Source organism: Sturnus vulgaris, chromosome 5, assembly GCF_052056855.1.
Source record: "Sturnus vulgaris isolate bStuVul1 chromosome 5, bStuVul1.hap1, whole genome shotgun sequence".
Taxonomy (NCBI): Eukaryota; Metazoa; Chordata; class Aves; order Passeriformes; family Sturnidae; genus Sturnus; species Sturnus vulgaris.
The window spans coordinates 46,953,303-46,973,227 of NC_142247.1; the positions used below are offsets into that span (position 1 = coordinate 46,953,303).

Sequence of the window (19,925 nt, forward strand, 5' to 3'; positions counted from 1 at the left end):
GTCAGGCTCTTTTCCCCACCAGCACTTAACTATACAGTAACAGAGCACTTCGAATTTAGAAGGCTGGACTTTGGGTTTGGTTTAAAAAAAAACAACCCAAACCACATTTTGTATATAAAGCATGGCTTTAATATGCTATTAGATCCTTTGTTAATAAATATATTTCTATCAATCAGAATCCTCATTAGCATACTAAAATAGTTTTATTAACATTATTAATTTGAAAATTAGGTAGCTTTCTTTTCAGTATCATTATCCAAGACAGGTATATAATCTGAAAGAGTAACTACTCACTTTAGCCATACTAGCATCCCCATCCAAATCATAGCGTTGATGTACTTTAGGAAGTAAAACTGAAACATAAAACAAGTATTTTATTATTTTCGAGAAGAGACTTCAAAAGTTCAGACTGTTTTCCCTCCCCAGTCTGTACACTGCTTTTATGCCTTTTAATATCATGTGATTCTTTAAAACCAGCCTTTGTCTTAACTGTTTTAAATAACTTGGTATCTTCAGTAAATTGTCCTTCCTTTTCCAGACTCACGTCTGAACATGCTGCGCTGCACAGAATTCATGCAGGACTCCACTTGCAATCTCTCTCCATTGAGAGAATCAACTGCTTTTCTCTGTTCTTCAGCCCCATGTTTGCCCACACAGGAGACCACTCCCTTTCTATCACATGGCTGCTTATTTTCATTGAGGTTCTTAAGGGTACCTCTTCACTGAACAGCTTTTCTAAACCTCAGGTAGCCCGTATCACCTGAATCTCCTTTGTTCTCACGCTCACTGGCTCCTTCAGAAAGCTCTGTGACACAATATAAACGCCCTGTTGATCCTTCCACAAACAGCTCACCTACCCCCACTCTTCAGCACCTCTGTGTTAGTGCCAGCTGGCCAGAGCAGTCAGTATTTAGGGCATACTGACAAAAGCAACACTGACCTCTCAACTGCAGCCATGTCCTCCAGCTCACTTATAAAAAAAGGGCTCTGGCATAGGCCCTTCTAAAAGCCTCTCAATGATAAATGGAAATTCAAAACCGTAAAATTTTTTTCTCTTCTGTTATGATATTACCTTATCTTGTGAACAAATGTACATGATAAAGACCTCTTCTATTAACTGAAAGGCTAACCACATTCACGACAAATTAAAAAAAAACAAACTAAAACTTGACTTTCCATTTAGTGAATAATGAAACGAAAGAACCAGCTTTGAGTTACTTTCTATAATGTTTCTTTCTACTTGTTTGAAGTGTCATGCTTAAAAAGGTTCATAACTCCATAAGCACCACTACATCTTACCACACAAACATTCAGGTTCAAAGGACTTGGAACATTACAAACGCCTACTGTCTCTGTAAAAATGTTCTGGATACTTAGCAGTTTTGAAAACCACTGGACTGCATACTTAGAACTTCAGATATCAACAAAAGAAAATTTCCAACACTATTTCCAAGACATAACAACATTATTTTCATATACCTTCTTCATAGATTAATCCAACAATGTTCACAGCCTCCCTGCTTACTACAAAGATAGGATTCTCCTCAGTTGTTCTGGGGAAGTGCTGTGCCAATCTGCCAGGCTCTAGTATTAAGCGCCGACCTTCATAGATCAGTTCTTGATTCTGAGATGGTATTTTTGTCTGTTTGTAGACCAACTCATGAAATATAGCAGCTCTATAAAACAAACAATACAATCAGTAGCAGTTAGACTCACTACAATCGTTCAACAATTCAGATTCTGTATTCTTTAAATAAAAATTGCTTTTATTTCTGATTAATTAAGAACTGGGTTTACACATAAAGCACTTGACTTCTAAGTTAAAAAAGTAGCACGCTGCCTAAGACTCCAGGTTGCTGTGTGACAAAAACAAATGCTATTTCCTGTAAAATGTCAAACTTCCTTTCTACCTCTGATTATTCACCAAAGCACATCTGTCTAACAAAATTTCTCTGGTCTGAAGGTCAGTAAAAACAGGCAACACCAGATGAGGGGAAGGAAGCATACTTAAGTTTTCTTAGGCATATCCTTTTCTTCAAAGGAGATGGATGGTCCGTCCAAAAGAAAAGTCTGGTGTTTCACGTGTCAAAAAAGTAAATTCAGCCTGTAAGCTAACAGCCAGATTATCTCCTAAAACAGCATTTATAAGGAAGAGCAAAGACACTTTGGAATTTTATTTACAGCAATCAACAGATACAAGGATAAGAACTTATACCATACCTTTCCCCCCAAAAAACCTCACCACAAAACCCCACCCACAATGGCAAGCAAAAACCCCAACCAAACCAAACTAGCAAAACCTCCTACAAAGAAGAAAAACCTTCAGTACACTAACAGGAAGGACTGGTTTGCCTCCTGTGCGGCACTAGTACACTATTGCTTCTTGATAGTACAGCTACTTTATAAATAATCATACATGTAAATAATAATAAAAAATAGAAGCAAGATTTCCCTGCAAAAACAGTATTTGGGCTCTCTCAAAATAGAAGTGATGGAATAGAAAATAAAAATTGAAGGGGACAGAACTATATTTACACATTTGATGAAATAACAGTATGTATCCATGCATTAGAAATTAACATATGCTCTGTATTATCTGTAATACAGCAGAGAAAAGGCATTTACATTTCTACATCTTACGCTTTTTAACATCAGCACTTCATGGTCATAAAGTGAACCCCATATAAATCTGTACTGATTTCCACTTCAGAATCCCTGTGAGTGTTTTACATCAGAGAAAATGTGTGCATTTTGTATACTTAAGGACAAGATGAACAAGAGATGAATAAAGTTTCTAGAAAACTACTTTGTAAATAAGGAACATATACAAATGTGCTATGAGTTGGCCTATGTTGTGAAAACAGACATATTGTTAACATATCAAGGATTAAGTCTGTTTTCTGTCACTAAAAAGTCTAATATCAGTTGATTTGACCTTCAATGACTATTTTTATGTTTGGTCAACACATTTCCATATGCACTACGACTTATGCAGGAGAATTGCGCCTTTTCACTTCCTCAGATAAACTGCCAAGGAAAGGCTCCTGAATTTGTAACACTGGTGACACGAGGTCACAGGCTACTGAATTTGTAACTGGTGATCTGAGGTCACAGTGATGTTAGACTGAACAAGAGTGAAGCAATGAAAATAAAGAGAGAGAACACTTACGTATTATAGCTGTGAATATAAATTTTGTGCAAGGTCATCTGCTGTAATGAAAAGATGTGGATTATTATTCGGTGCAGTATGTCACTCGTCTCTGCAAAAAACTGGTCAAATCCCCAGCATTTTTCCTGGTCTGCTTCAAGAATATTCGCAAGGACAGGTGTGAGCAGTACTTGCAGACCCCTAGAGGACACCAGGAAGAGATGAGACAACTTGGCTCTACTTGGAACATTTTACCTTGCAACCAACTGCAATAATTCATTTGACTTGTCTCATGTATACACATCTATTATCCCTTAAAGAATATGTCAGTGCCTTTTCTCCTACAATGAGCAACAAAATGTTCAGTGGCAATGTCCACTGTTTTTCATTAATGCATGTACTTTAAATCTTTCATTTTTAGGCTTAACTATCAAGTATGGGTTTTTTGCATTTCAGAAATTTCACTTACACTGCAAAAATTATATAAAATTTATTAAGTCTACATTATAGAGCTGAGGCCACTTTCTACCACCCTAGTAGCATTTTACCCAGCTCACCCCACACAACACAGTGCATCATTTTGAAGGAAGCTACTGCCATTTAGGATTTGCTGGTGGTGACGCTTGAGCGAGCTCACTATGTTGCTTTCAGTCAAAATCAGCTGGGTTAGCAAAGACTCATTATTTAAATTGTCAACGCTAAAAATTCATCCTGATTGAGATGGGGCTAAATAAGTACTCTGCACATGCAGCTTGAATGCTGCAAAAAACCCTGTACTACCTATTGCCTTATGGTTGTTACTATTCTAGGAGAAAGATCAGGTTGAATTTCTTGCATTTCTACCTTGAGCATCTGAACGGTAAGGAACTTTATGGATCCTACTTGTGCATTACCATGAACAACTTCTCCAAAATTTAACATCATGCACACATCAAGCCTGAATCCAGTGGTAGAATTGGTAACATTGTGAAGCAAGTTCCAGTGGTTTGCAAGCACACTGCTGACCCCATTAGAGGTGAGTGGATGCTGTGCTCAAACTCACTTTATTACTAAATACTGTTTGAATGCTACTTAGAAGTATTACTGCAAACAGATGTTTAATGAGAAAAAAACCTGCTTCCTTTATCATTTCAAGCAGTTCAATTGTAGAGAATAAGCAGAGGAATAAATGAGCATTAATCATGAAAAACATACAAATTTCAAGTTCTACACATTCTAAACTAATGAATTCATATAAATCAGACTGACTCTACACCCCTTAAGGATGTACATATTTGGCTTTCAGAGAAGTTTGCTTCTACAGTCTCCTCATAGAACAATTTATTTCCTCCTTTACCATGAAAGATTAGTAACTGAAGCACAGAAGAAGTCTCAGGAAGAAGAATGGGTAAAGGGGTCATGGGAGGTGTTTTCTAAGTCATACCAAAATTAGATCTTCCATGGCTCTTCCTACTGAATACTATGGACATATGAAGCAAAAATATGATGATAAAATTCAAAAGATATGAGTATATGTTAAAATGTGCTCATGTGACCTTTGTCCAAGCAAAAAGTAAGCCTCTGAATTGTCTTTGCTTATCATTTCCTTCCTACTGCCTAATTTTTGTCACGTCTGAAGTCACATTCTTGCAAGAAATGAAGGCCATCAAAGTAATTGATTGTTCATTCCTGAGGGTGGAAAAAAATGCAGTAATGGTATTTCTTCTCAAACCACATCAGATGTGCTCATTTGTAAATTAGCAATCATAAAACTATTTCGACAAATGGGAAGAAAAAAAACACTTGATAACCAAATATCAGACTGTACTGATGTACTGAAGAATTAAAAAAAAAAATGCTGCATCAGATCTCTGCTCCAGAGATACAATCCCAGAAAATAACTGGAAAAGCCATTGAAACATTTTGTGAACATCTGCAAGCTCAAACTTACTTTGAAAGGCTACAAGAAATAGGCATCTCCCGACTCCACTCAATAGGTCCATTTTCTGCTTTCTGTATTCCAGAAACAGCACCAGAAGGTTTTCCAGTGATTATTTTATACCTGCAATACATTACAAAAATAATGGAAACTTCAACTACTACCTCTTATACATACATAGGTCTAGTAATTAATCCTCAAAGGGGCAGCAAAAATGCAAATTTAAATGACAGGTTGACCAAAATTTGTAGATGGTGCAATAATTAGGAAGCTTCACTTCCAAGCTGACAGAGCAGTGCTAAGAGTAAAGAACAAAAAGCTATGCTGGAGAAGCAACTTTGTCTTCCTCAGTCTTGGGGAAAAGTTCAGGAGATATTTCCAGCATACTAAAGGAAACCAAAGGTTTTCACAAGAGTTAATTAATCAAAGCCAATTTAGTTCAATTTAGACATTAACATGCTAACTTCTAGCATGTTCCACAGCAACAGACAACATTTAGCCACTACAAAGTGACTTGGGCATAGAAAAGGAACATCCAGAAGTCTGGACACAATTTGGCATTGTTTAACTTTGTATTGCACAGGCACATATTTCTCAAATTTTTTACGACATGAATGAGGATCAACAGACTTTTTGCAACAGAATATTTCAGTTGTGCTTTCTCTTTCTGGAGGACAAGATGCATACAAAACATCTTTCAAGCAACTACAACAAGAATTCATACGGGGAAAAAAATCTCAAGATGGACAATTTCTTCAACTAAGAAAACTGGAGTCAGCTTTACATGGAGTACCAGAACAGAGATGTTATTGATGTGTTAGAGGTCCCAAGTACCACCTTGCTTTATCCTTAAAATGCAACACACAAAAAATAGAACCAGACTAAGATGAAACAGGAATCAAATACAATTGTGACTTCATAGACATATCTTTGTTTTTCATTCAGGAGCCATCCCTGTTACCTTCAGCTGCAGTCCACAACTATACTACTCAAATGTCAGTCTCACTGGTAATGCACCCATTTCAAGACTGCTGGATAAGACCATCATTTAAAGGACAAATTTGCAGCACTGAAACTCCATTTCAAAATACCATAATTTTGCCTGAGTATCCAAATTATATAAATGGCACTGCAACAGACCAGCCTAGTGCCATGCTGAAAGAAAGATGTGTGGAAAAACATCAGTATTTTGGGGGAGCTCAATTCAGATGTTTTTCAATTCATATGCTTGATTCAGATCTTAAGATGCCACACAGTAAAATCCTTCTTGAAGCAGAATGTTTCTACTGATTTTGGCTGGGATAGAGTTAAGTTCCTTCATAGTAGCTGATAGTACCATGATTTTGGATTTGTGACCAAAACAGCGTTAATAATACAGGCATGTTTAGCCACGGCTGAGCAACGCTTATACAGCATCATGGCCTCTTCTACTTTTCTACTGCCCCACCAGCAAGTACCCCGGGGACAGGCAAGAAGTTGGAAGGGGATACAGGAGGACTGACCCTTACCGTACCATACCATACACCATACCATACCATACTGCTCAGCAACAGAAGGAGCAGGTGGGGAAGAATTTGCCAGGGTGGCATTTGGTCAGGGACTGACTGTGCATCAGTTGGCTGCTCATGAGCAACTGGGGATTTTTCTGCATTACTTGATTTTCTTGGTTTTGTTTCCCTTTGTATTTAAGAGGCAAGGGCTGCTGTTTGTTGTGGGGTTTTTTTTTACTTAGTTAACTGTCTTTAACTCAACCTATGAGATTTTGTACTTTCCCCCTTAGAATTCTCCTCCCCATCTCACTATAGAGGAGCGAGTGAAGAGTTGTGTGATGTTCAGCTGCCTACTAGGGCTATTCCACAACAGAAGAGTATTCTTCCTTAAATATTTTCACTGTTTTAAAGTTTACTATATGTGTGCAGGATTCCTTGGTAAAAAGCATTTCAAGGGTTGATTTAATTTACCAACAGATAAAATTCTTCTTCTAAATTACCTACATCACTTCCTTGTTTCTACGAGGTCCTTCAAATGGTCGGAAAGGCAAACTCCCTGTTGCAGCATGGTAGAAGGTCACCCCTATGCTCCACAGATCAACTGTTGCTCCGTACTTTTTCTGATGCTCTTTTCTCAAAACTGCTCGCTCATACATATCAGGATGCTAAAGAGAAAAAAAAAGATTAGAATTGCTTTATGAAGCTTTATAAAGAAAAAAACCCAATCTATCCTTTCACAGCAAGATAATTTGTCAGTCTAAACTTTCAGTTCTTTAAAAAAGAAAAGCTCACTTGCATCATAGAAGTTGCCTAAGCTATTCTGACAAACATCACTATATTCCTAGTTGCTTTTATGAAAAAGTTTGCAAAAAATATTTTAAAATTCAGCTGAAGAGTGACTACTACTATAAAAGACCGCTAAAAAAGAGAAGAAATTCAGTATTCCTCCAGATAATTTTGGAACAATAGAAACCAAATGGAAAAAAGATCCAGAGCAGAGGAGAGTATCAGTTATGATGCACATGCGGGAAAACATGGCAGGAAGCAAATCATATTAAGGTGCTTGTCTTGATGCTTCTCTACCTTCCTTTCTTTGGTTAGCCAAAGTTTCATGTGAATCCTAACTACACCTAATGTCATCCAAGTAGCTAAAGCACAAACTAAAACACATCTACAGAGATAAAGACAAATATATTCGTAACTAAAATATCGTTGTTCCCCCTTTCACACAAAGCAACAGTTGAAGCTGGACCTGGAAATTATTTCAAGGCTGATGCATTTGCATCAGCAGAAGATGGTATGACCCAAGGTGAAATCAAGTCCAGTGGAAAGTTATAAAAACAATTGTAATACAAAGGTTTAAATACTAATTCCCAACAACCTGACCTTTACCTATTTAACTATAATCAGGAAGGGCCCCAGGCTTCAAACATTTCTTGAAAAGAAAATTAAATCATATGGGCTTACTAAATATTCTTCTGTGCCATAGAGAGAAACAAATTGTTCATCATCTTCAAGTTCTCTTGCTGCACCAAAGTCTGTAAGTTTGTAAACAGACTGCCCATCTTCACCTATAACACGCATTATATTGCCTGGCTTGATGTCACGGTGCACTATTCCATTCTCACGGAGATGATTCATCCCAGCCACTGCAATTGAAAAAACAAATACAGAATTAATGTACACATTGTGACACAGACTGTGCAAACACTGAATTGTAGCTGATGCTAGGAAGATATGTTTATGTTCTCATTGAGAAATGGTAATGAGAAAGGATCCTTGATTAACAGAAAGACCATGATCACAGATTGCATTTTTTTTCCTTTCCAAACAGCTAAATTATAGCATTTCTTGCTCTCAGTAACATCTCTCCCATAAAGTAATTTTAATAGCAGGTAAATTAGGAGGCAAACTTTATAGCAGGTAAACACAGGTAAACCATTTTTTTTTCTCATTAACTCTTCTGAAATTATCACTAGAAGTCTGTTTAATATGTGAAAAATAATCTTGTAATAAAGAAAAAAACCTACATCAATACTTTATATAGAAATGGCTCTTTAATGCAGCTACTTATACCAACATAGACATAAATATGTGATTCCATATGACCATATTAATATGTTCAATTAGTTGACAGTCATTTAAATTTGTCTCTTGCTGTTTCAAGACAAATAAAAAGTATGAGTTTGTTTCAGTTAACAAATTAGACCAAAGAGTTTACATACCCACATCTCTCAAAACAATTAAGAATTCAGACTCTGGCAAACCAAAGGCATTTGATGGCTCCTCTAAAACTGTGTACAAACTCCCACATGGACAAAATTCCATGACTAGTACTTTGTGTCTAGTAGTTGTCTGAAAAAAAAATTGAAAAGAGATTAAGAATCTGACTATTGTGACAACAATGTCAGAAATTACTTATACCCACAAGATCTTACTTTCAAAAAAGAAAAGTAAAATCTATAGCTAAATCATAAATTCCATTCTGGTAATCTTCAAAAGAAGTACAGGTGGATTTTTATACTGTTTAATGTATTCCAACTTGAAGAGGGGAAAATAACTAAGAAAGCCTCAAATTCTAGGCTAGCAGGTTGACAGTAGTACTGACAGGTGGACAAGAGAGAAATGACACATCATAAGTGCTGGGAATACCAACTGTCCTTCTTTACTCATCTCATCATCTTGGCCATTTCCACTGAGCAGTCTCAGTTTCAGTTCAGCTGCTCCAATTTATACTGTTGTACTACTGTACAATAGTATGCCATGTCATCATTTTAGTTGGTCGCAAAGGAAAAGCATAAAATTGTCAGGATTACTGAAACACCTTCAATTATAAACAGTTCAATTATTCAACCATTACATATTAAAACATATAGATACCTTAAAAATCCTAAATCAAGATAAAACTTAGGACAGTGTCTCCTCAAGATGAAGATTCATAACCTGAGCCTACACACTGAAGGTGCTTCACCCACTGAAAGCAAACATATTCATTCAACAGCAACAACAAAGAAGAAAGAAAACCAAAATATGATGGTGGTTAGGTGGGAGTATTTGTATCATCATACACATTACCATTCTTAAAAATATACCTATCCACTCTATAGCTATGGATAAAATAAAAAAACAGTTACTGCAGTTACGTCCATGCATCTCAGATCACAACAATTCATTACCTCTTCCTCAATGGCAAACAATTTGACGATGTTCTTATGATTTAGTTTCTTCAATACTTCAAACTCTCGCATCTGAACATCCACAGGACGAAGGAAACTTATACTGTTAAATACTTTGACAGCATATAAATCCCCAGTTTTCTGTTGAAAACAAACAAACTATTCATCAAACAGATGCAAAAGATTGTAAATGTACACATAGACATTATCCAAGCATTTTGAGATGTTCTACTGTACATGTGAGTATAACCAGACTAGAAATATTTCAAAATATTACTTTGTGCTAATGTGGAAATAAAGATTCTGCTAAAAAAATTAAACTGTATATAGACTACAAGCAAACAGACTAGCAGAATGGAAAACGAATTAGGCCACAAAACCTAAGTGTTTTTTGAAAAAAATAAGTTAGTATAAGTGTCTTGGTTTAATTTGATTTCCTGGCCAATGCACCAATAATGTCATAGTTTTGATTTGCCAATTTAAATATACTCATTTTCTGTTGTGAGACAGAACCAGGAGCAAAAGCAAGGCAGGCCTAAAGCTTAAAATGGTATAAAAAGAAATTTATTAACTACACAAAGAAAAAAGAAACAGTAAATTCAAAATAAGATGTTCAGACCACTCCCTCCTCCCTCTCCCAACCTTCTTAGCTACAAAACAAACATACAAAAACTACTTCAGTCAATTTCCAACTTAAATAGTCCTTTTCAGTTCACTTCCGAGTGAGAAGTTTCCTCTTGTCAGGCCATAGAGACTCCTCTACAAGAAGGGAAAAAATCAGTTCTCTCATGGCTTCATTTTCACAATTTGCATTCGCCCGGGAAGAAACTTGCAAGTCGTGAAGCTCCTCCCATCTTCACAGCTTTCCCAAAACTGTGCTTATGGGCCATGTTAAACTCATGGGATATTCACTTTTAAGAATGAACTGCTCCAAAACCAGAAATTCTCTTCATCTCTCTTTCTCTCTGTTCATGCTTCATCTCCAGAAATAGAGATCCCCTTTTCTCCTTGGGGTGAAGGATCTTTAGCACAGATGCTTTTGGTCAAAAATCTATCAAATGAACACACCAACCCCACGATGTCTTTCGCCATGGTTTATAGTAATATTCAGTGCAGTATCAGTTCATCCCTACAACTTTACAAAAGGATTTTCATCCAGCCTTCATAACATCTTCTCATTCTCCTTCCATCTAAAGAAACTTAGCTCTTCTTTTTGTTTTTCCTCTAACTTAGGGGAGAATTGAAAGTCTGCAAGTCTTATCTGAGCATTAAAAGAGTTAAAATCTCACACGGGAAAATGCAGCCAAGCCATGCTGGAGCTGTGCCAGGATCTCAGAACACTCTGGCCATGCTGGAAAGGGCTGGCCCAAGCTAGAAACGGCAGTGCACGTGCTGGAAAGGGGGAGGAGGGGGAATGGCTGGGACCTCAGTCAGCCTCTCTGGGTCTCAGCTACAGCACCCACTGTTGATAGCCACCCCTCCTCCCTGCCGGGCCATGCCAGCTCCCTAGACAGGGGGGCCCGGGCCAGCCCCCCTGCCAGGCCCAGGCCCTGCACTACTGCTGGAAGAGAATGAGAGCTTTTTTTCTGGGTTATCTCCTTCAAAATGTGCTCTCAAGGAGCGAACTAACTTTCTCCAATTCGTTTCTCAGGCTGTCAATAACCAAACCAGCCTCCAACTGGTCCCATCAACTCACAGAGGAAGCTCTCATAGAGAAAAACCTCTCCGGCTCTGCCCTCCCCCAGGTGTAACTAGCACAATAAGAAAGGCTACACATGTAAGAATTATTCATAAACTTAGCCGAAAAATATTTTTTCAGCAAGAGTTACTTGCATTAATCAATGAGAGGCACGCACCTACTTGGCTTGCTTACGTTAAAAGACAATTTCCAGTAGCTGAATGTTGCTCTGTCTTTTGTTGTTTATACTGATAAACCAGTATTGTGTTTTTTAAAAGACAGTTCCGAACACTATGTGCCACTCACATAAAATCCTGAAGCAGTTCAAACCCACATAATAAGTGTCAGGAGCACAATCATGAGCTTAATCAGACTGAGTTCTCCACTGGGACTAAGCCTCAACATGTTCAGGCAACAACACCACTAGATGGAAGTGCAACTCCTGTCCCTCTCAGGGCAAATCAGCCTCCTGTGCCCACTCTAGGAATAAGATTGCACTAGCAGTTTGTGCAACAGATTATTTCTAAGGACACAGTCTTCCTGTGCTTAGACAAAGTGGGATTTGCAGCACACTACTGGTGCCCAGGTAAAAGCTTTCTCCCGTTGACAATGAGCTGCAGGTCACAGGCTCAGACTAGTGATGGTGATGACAGGTGGAACCATGGTGTATAGGGAAATCACTCTGTGTTGAAATTCACTTACCCAGAAAAGCACATTAACTGCTAAATTATTGCTTAATGCTGTCTCACACTTAAATGTGGAACACAGAAATACTGTATCTTATAAATCACTTTGTACTGATTGCATACAGACTATCATTACTGTAAAGGAACTTTCACAACTACACTTATCTTCGCTTTGTGGGACATACTGTAAAATTCACAGGACTAGAATGACCTGCACATGTAATGTCATCTTAGCCCCTCACTCAGGCTGCAACATAAACATCAGTGTAACATTTTCATGATATGTAAAATCATGTATTTTTTTATCTATATAAAAATATAAAAAATATAAAAAGCAAACAAATTACTATTTTGCACTGATTACTTAAGACATGTCACCAAGCAGACATTTAAAAAGCATTGACTTACAGACAACAACTAATAACAGCTTCATCCACTACAATAAGAATATTTCACATACAAAACTAATAAAAATTACCGAAACAGGTTTTAAAAGATAAAAACCAATGAAAAGACAGTTTAACAAAGATATAAATAATAAGATCACATAATAGAAACTGGCATGTCATTTGTTTCCATTCAATTCTTGAATAAGGTTTATTTTTTTCCGTAAAACTGAAGAAAAAGTAATGAAGAATTACTAACAGTTAATATTTTACAAGGAAAAAATAATACAACATTAAGAACAAATCCTTAGAAATCTAACTACAGAACTCTAATTCAATGGACAAATATTAAAAATTAAAAACTAAGCATGAATAATTACACAGACATATTTGCTTTAGGCCTAAATCTTGAACTTTTTTTGTTGATTTCATGAAGCTACTTGTGTATGAAAATTCCTCACAAACCTTCTGTCGTCCCCGGAAAACATTTGCAGTCGCTCCCTGTCCTAGAATGTCCGACAACAGCCAGAGGTAATTTGAAGTGCTCTGCATCTTTGCTCTTTGATCAGACAGTTTTTTTTTTCACCTTAAAAACAGAAGGTTCAATACAATGAATTATAATTTACTAAAATACATGAAAGTGACTTATTTAAATTGGAAGGAAACAAAAATGCCCAAACCCCAACTGTAACTCCAAAGACATGGAGAATTAAGAACAACCAAGTAGAGGAGTAAGAAGTGAAACATGGAAACAAAAATAAGCCAAACAATCAAAGCTAACGCCATTGATGCAACACCTCTCTGCATTTAAGGTCTGTATTCCCAACAAATTTTGTTTGAAAAATCAACTGGAAAGGTGAAAATTCTTATTATCTTTTTACTGTTGTACACGGTGTTGAAATGATCAAGTAACAAAATACATAGAAAAAAGTCAAAAACGTGTGCACAAGGTTTTCTGAAGGTAAGCAAGACCTGTAATTGAAGTCCATTATTCTCTACATATGCCAAAGAACAAACATTAGAGATGATGGCAGATATGTATGCAGATATTTTAGATCACTTTGGCTCTGGAAGTTACATTTCAGTAGAACCAAAAAGGAGCTGGACTAACAACACACAAAAAACTACTTTTACATGAGCTCAAAAAAAGTCACAATCAATGCAAGCATTTTCATCTGCTTGCTAGAACCAGCAATTACTACTGAAAGAAATTAAGGGACGTTTCTCTAATTTCTAAAATTTCATATTGGGTATGATGTAGATGTATCACATCTACACAGAAAGCCTGGCTTCCTCACCCTTCCTGAAATATGAATGCTCAAATACTCAGGTTTTCTCAGATTCAAAAGAAAGAAGAAAAAAGAGTTTTATTAAATTAAAATTATTAACATAAAATAAAACATTAGAAGTGCCAGATTTTCCTGACTTCCAAAACAGCAGGAGCTGCAGGTGAATACCCTTAACTTTTTGGTTGAATTAACACATTGATTTTTGCCATTAAACCCAGCAAAACGTTCTAAAATCAAAGATGGACCTTCCCAAATCTAAAGAATCTCAAGAGCAAAATGCAACTGGACCAAGGAAGCTCCTACAGTAGAGGTCTTTGCTTAGCTTGGCAGGGGACACTGCATGTTAGTTGCACATCATACTTGACAGGAAACTGCTGACTGATACTCAAAGAAAGAAGCCTTTCCTGTAACTATTGAAGAAGAGGTGTGACAAAATTTCCTGTATGCTACCAGAAGGTGACTGAAAGCCACACAGCAGCCACCACTGTCCCAGCCTGCCCCGGCAGCCAGCTGGAGCACATGTTCATGCACTGCTCCTGATCCTACCGTGCTATGCTTGACACACACACACGTTCTCATTACTCTGAGCACCTTCTCTACCTGTAGTAACTGCAGATTGCATACTTTCCTTTAGCTGTTATCTCATGTGAGATGTGAAGCTTCTTGCAAAGCTGTCCCAAAGCATCCAAGCAATAACATGTAGCATACAGAATGCAAAGACACAATGCAAAGACCTGACAATATTCTACAGTTAATTCAGAGCCACGCAGCAATGCCATTTGCAAAATCTAGACAAAGTTCTTAGTGCCTCTGGAAGGGACAAATGGTTTTATGTCAAATCTAGACAACAAAAAAACCCTCTAACACCGCATCCTCGACCCTTAAAATTCTTGGTTAACTCTGACAAGACAATTCGCAACAGTAGAATAAGATGACTTCTCCCATTGGGCAATTACTCCAGATACCAAAGAGATATCTATTATGCAGACACAGAAGGTACAGAAGAGAGGATGCAAAGAAATAATGCACAGCATGCCCTGTAAACCACCTGTAACATCTTCAAGTTAAAACATTCCTCTCATAATTAAACCCCTGCTTGTAACAGGCCAGCTGGAACATTACCAGTAAGCATGTATTTTGTGATTTATTTCTAAACAACATTCATACCAAGACACAGAAACATAACGAATCCTTTCTAATCAGAGAGAAACTGCACAGAAATTCTTCACTGGAGTCTATTTCAAATAAAAACAAAAATTAGCAGCCCATTAAGAGACTGAATTACTACATTTCCCAAAATAATAAAGATGAGGCAGCTTATGTACAAGATCAGCTCTTTTTCTTTACCTTCTTACTTAATAATTAAATATGCGCAAAAGTCAATGGATGAAAAAACAAAAGGACATGACTGCAACAGATGATCTGCAGTATCATTCAGTGGTTATTAAGAAAAACCCCAGACCAGAAAGTCATTTAATGGATTTTCAGTGTCTAGGGTTTTTTTACTCTTAAAATGAAACACAGATATAAATATTGCAATATTAATCCCAGGGTAAATATCAACTGGCAAAAGAAAGTTAGTATTGCGCTATTACCCATTTTTTGTTAAAAGAGTACACTCTTTTTGGCAGTCTTCACTTTTAAGATATGAAGTCTCATTCAGCTTTAATCTTCAAATTATAGTAATTAGATTGAATAACATGTTAGGCCTCCTTCGACTTAATACTTTGTGTTCTCTGACAAAGTCATAACTGATCTTTGCTACATACTCAGCATCTCAAGTTTTCATTTCTTCCACTATATTCCTAAATCAAGTTACCAATGGTTTCCTATTAAAACAAAAAAAACCCAAACCAAACAAAAAACCAAAAACAAACAAAAAGCTCTAACTGTATGACTGATCCTGTCACTAGACTTCATACTGAACTTTCTATTTCTTCACTTCTCACCTATGGTCATTAAGTCTTGTATTAGATGAGTCAAAAGCTCCTCACATACCTCTAAAGAAATCTCTCCAGCTAGCAGTTTGATTCATTGTCCCCCATGACTCATAAGCATTTCAGGAGCTTAGGGGCTGCTTTTTAGGTGACTTTTATTGAAGATTTTTCTGCTTTTGGTCATGCTACTACTCTTTTCATTTACCGGCAAATGAGATCAAAATAAAAAAGACTGCATTGCTAATGTACAATTTTTTTAATTCCCAATGCTTTGAACCAGGAGTACTGACTGCTTCTAATTAATAGGAAGGAATTTTCTGCTACCTCAGGCACACCGGATAAGCACACGAGCAGGTATGGCTCCCCTGTTGACAGCTGCAATATACAACTTCACTAGGCAAGCAGGGACAGACGATGAAGTTAAAGTGATGGCTCTTTCTGTTTACAGGTGATATCCTATATGCTACCGAAGCAAACAGGAAAAGTGCTGAGGTTCGAAATAAATGTTATTTACAGTCTGGTAATTATTAACGTTTTATACTTCCCTGTAAGTCCTCTCTCAAGACTTAGAAAATAAGCTTCTCCCCCTAAAGCTCCTGCTTCCTTTCCCCTGCTTTCTTCAGCTATAACCTCCTTACTGGAATTTCCAGTCCAACAGCTGGCATCTGAATCATGGACATATCCTGCCCTTGGCCACACAAGGTGCTAATTGAATCCTAACAATCTTCCAAAGGCACACAATACAAATGCGAAGCCCGGTTCCAGTGCTGCTCAAAACTCCTACTCTAGGCACGCCCACTCCGTAGTGCAAGTAGAGGACTCGGCCTGTCTGGAACTGCAGCCCCTGGACACCAACGGAGGGCCACGTCCTTCTCTCGGATGGGAGGGAGGAGGCACAGCACGGGGGCTCGTCCCCACAGCAGGACGAGATTCCCGAGATAAAACTTTAACAACTCCTACAGCCACGAAGGCGACGTCGCTTCCTGAGGACAGAATTCACGGGGCTAGAAATCACCGAGATCGACGCAAAGGCCGGGCCCCGGGCACGCCGTAGAAGCTACGGGCCGGCCGCGCCTCGTCCTTTCCAGACTGCACGGCCGGGCCCGCCGCTACCTCGGGCGCGCCGCCGCCCGCGACCCGGCACTTCCCGCGAAGGCCCCGCCGCCACCGCCCCGGGAAACCGAAACGAACGCGCCCGGCGGCAGCCGCTTCCCCTCGGCAACAGCGCGGTGACGGCGAGGACGCGCGGCCGGCGCAGCCCGCCTCGGCTCGCCCCTCCGCGGCTACCCCTGAACCCGCCCTACCCGGCCCGGCACCCCGCGCACCAGCCCAGCCGCCTCTCGCCGGCCTGCCCAGCGCCCCTGCCGCTTCCGGCTTCCTGCCGCTGCGGGGAGGCGGAGCGGGCCCTGCACCGCCCAGGAGGTGCAGCCACTGCGCCCTCCCCGCCTGGTGGGGCCCGTGCAGGGCCCCGTGCCTTGGGACCGTGGCAGCGGCTATTCCGCGAGGCGGTCGGCTGTGAGACAGGGAAATATCTGGGGAAGTGGGAGTCGGGTGTTCGATAAAACTGGTCACTCCGGGTGTTTTCCCTGGCGCTGTGTTCCCAAAGGAGCGGTTCCGGGGAGGGTTCCGTGGTGCTTTTTTTGCTGCGTAATCGGGCCGGCGGTGGTTTTGCCTTCTCGGCTCCCCAGACAGCTGCCTCTACCCCCGCCCCGACCACTGAGCCAGAGCTGTGGGACCCTCGCCTCCTCAAGCTCAAGGGATGCCCGGGAAAAATGTTTTTCCACCCCGTGTAATTTCAGTTTCAACTTCTTAAAACCTAACGAAATCGTGGCATTTTTCACATTCCTGCTCCCGCTCACTTGTTACTAGTATGTTTTAAACCAAAGTTCCCGGCTGATTTATCCCTTGTGAGAGGAATGTTGAATTTGTCTTTACAAATGAGTTGTGGATCAGCCTATAGATAAGGCTAGCACTGAGAGATAAAAGAAACAATGGGATGGATTCCACTAATTGATGAATGGAAAGAGATATTTGCCTTTACAAACAAACTGTAGGGCTGCTGATAAATGAAATTGGATATCGAAAGATGAAAGAAGCAACGGGGGGAAACTATGAATTCTATAAGAATTAAAAATTAAAAGGGAGGGTTATACATTAAAGGGGAATTTCAGGTATCAGGCGTTCCGGGAAGTCTGTGCCTCTCAAGTACCTAAGCCAATGGGGAAAGAGAGAGGGAAATGCGGCCGGGAAAATAGGATAAAAAGGAGGCTGCGTCCTCCAAAAATTTGAGAGATCCCAGGGGAATGTCCCATGGCCTCTCCCTTTATTCGAATAAAGCAAAAAGGACTCCTCTGTCTCCTTTTTGGACATAAACCTCTGGTGTTTGTGGATTAATTTTCCTGACACTTGCTATATAGTTTTTGTCTGTCTAGTAATGCTGCTGTTCCAGTAAATGATCTGTATAATGAAAAATACTGATAGCTTTATAGTTTGTGCATAATGTAATCTAATCATAATGTGATAATTGATAAAAGATTCGTGTTAATCACAAAAGCATTGGGGTTTGTATAAACCAGAATACTAAGCTCTGAAGTGAAGCATGGACACTAGATAAAGGAAATTATATGATTAAATAATTCTGTTTAAAATCACTTTGTTATGCTATATTATGTTGTATTATGTTACATTATAATATGTTTTTCAAATAAGTTGTATCGGCTACCAGCTTGCAAAATCGGACTTCCCAAAAAGCCCTTCCTGCCTTTGTCTAATCAATACTGCCTATCCCAAAACCAGACTCCCAGAACTTCCCTGGTGGTCATCTACAAGGACCAGATAGCTATCTGTGACTGATTATCACCCAAAGGCTTTGTGAATTTGTGTACGAGAACCCACAGTATAAGAAGAGGCTGCAAACCAAGGTTCGGTGGAGCATGGAGTGGGCGGTGACCCCTCACGTTCCCCAGCGTGCTGCTTGCTTTTCTGTATCAAATAAAGCAATCTAAATTTTGCTGAATATCGAGACTTTTGTCTCTCATTTATAACAATTTGGTGCCGAAACCCGGGACGTCCTTGGAGCCTGAGAGGCACTGCGATTTCGGGGAGGTGCCCCACTGCTGTGGCCCCGGTTCATCAGTGATTCTCGGAACCCATCGACGTACCGCACCATATAGACTGAGCAAGGAAAATCTCCCCGGAAGACCGCGGCAAAATCACCTGTAATTCTCGTGCACGAAGACCCAGACAGGAGCATTGGACTGTGAGTATCTGTCTGGTTTGGTGGGGATGACTGTGTGTTTGCCTGAATGAGACGTGGCCTTTCCTGCGAAGCGAGAGCGGAGTCCTTCTATCCGCGTTTCCAGCATCCCACGAGGGACCTGGCCAGTGACCGGACGAAGCGAGTGAGCACAAAAGGAGAGACTGCTTTTCTTGTCCTAGTCCAGGCAGAGGCTAGGTCCTTCCCATCCTAGCCCAGGTAGAGGCTAGGTCCTTCCCACCCTAGTCCAGGCAAAGGCAGGACCCGGCAAGGGGGGAGGGGAAGGGGGAGGAAAAGAAAAGCAGATTGCAACGCACCAGTCACGGAGGGAGAAGGGAAAAGCTGCTTTTCCCATCCCAGCCCTGGTAGAAGCAGGTTCCAGTCCATCCTGACCCAAGGAGAGGCAGGGGTTCGGGCGGAACACATCGGAGAGTACAAACACCTCAAGACAGTCCCTTGAGGTAAAAATGGGACAAAGAGGAAGCAAGATTCTGAGTTCCAGGGACCCACGAAGAGGTTCAAGTTCATTTGGTCCACAAGGAGACTGGGAAAATAAAGACAAGACAAGTAGGTTGCCAGAAATACCACCAGGCAGCCCTTTGGGAGTAATATTAAGATGTTGGGACACAGGGGCGGTATACAGAGGAAAAAGTAAAGAAAAATTGATTCACTATTGCATGGTAAAATGGACCAGAGAAATGCTCCGTAAAGATAACCTATACTGGCCCATGTTCGGATCATTTGAGGGTTAGATTTGTCGGGCATTAAACACATATGTGGCTCGTAAAGCACCATTTAACAGAGAAGAATGTGAGTATGCTGCCCTGTGGGCAAAACAGTCCAAGCCATCCTTGATATATACTTTAAAAGAAAAAGAGGATGAAGATTAAAAAAAGGTTACCTGGGAACCCCTCGATAATCTCCCACCTCCGTGTAATACAGAAAATACAGGAGACACCCC

The 19,925-nt window shown here is 39.6% G+C and overlaps 1 protein-coding gene across 6 annotated transcripts in view; it reads right to left on the minus strand.

Moving 5' to 3' along the window:
- Positions 1-17,106, minus strand: part of TBK1 (TANK binding kinase 1) — a 30,147-nt gene extending 13,041 nt beyond the window's left edge. For 3 of the 6 annotated variants that reach the window (XM_088165654.1, XM_088165650.1, XM_088165655.1), the window contains exons 1-10: positions 17,034-17,106; positions 12,948-13,068; positions 9,733-9,873; positions 8,782-8,911; positions 8,024-8,205; positions 7,061-7,221; positions 5,079-5,189; positions 3,170-3,349; positions 1,480-1,676; positions 295-353 (exon numbers count right to left, since the gene is read on the minus strand). In XM_088165654.1, coding sequence (XP_088021780.1) covers positions 295-353; positions 1,480-1,676; positions 3,170-3,349; positions 5,079-5,189; positions 7,061-7,221; positions 8,024-8,205; positions 8,782-8,911; positions 9,733-9,873; positions 12,948-13,034 — 1,248 coding nt within the window. In that variant the 5' untranslated portion in view covers positions 13,035-13,068; positions 17,034-17,106. Of the gene's footprint in view, positions 1-294; positions 354-1,479; positions 1,677-3,169; positions 3,350-5,078; positions 5,190-7,060; positions 7,222-8,023; positions 8,206-8,781; positions 8,912-9,732; positions 9,874-12,947; positions 13,169-16,032; positions 16,153-17,012 lie in introns of those variants that run through there. The other 3 variants (XM_088165652.1, XM_088165653.1, XM_014888592.2) reach the window with 3 other exon arrangements.
- Positions 17,107-19,925: the final 2,819 nt, after the last annotated feature.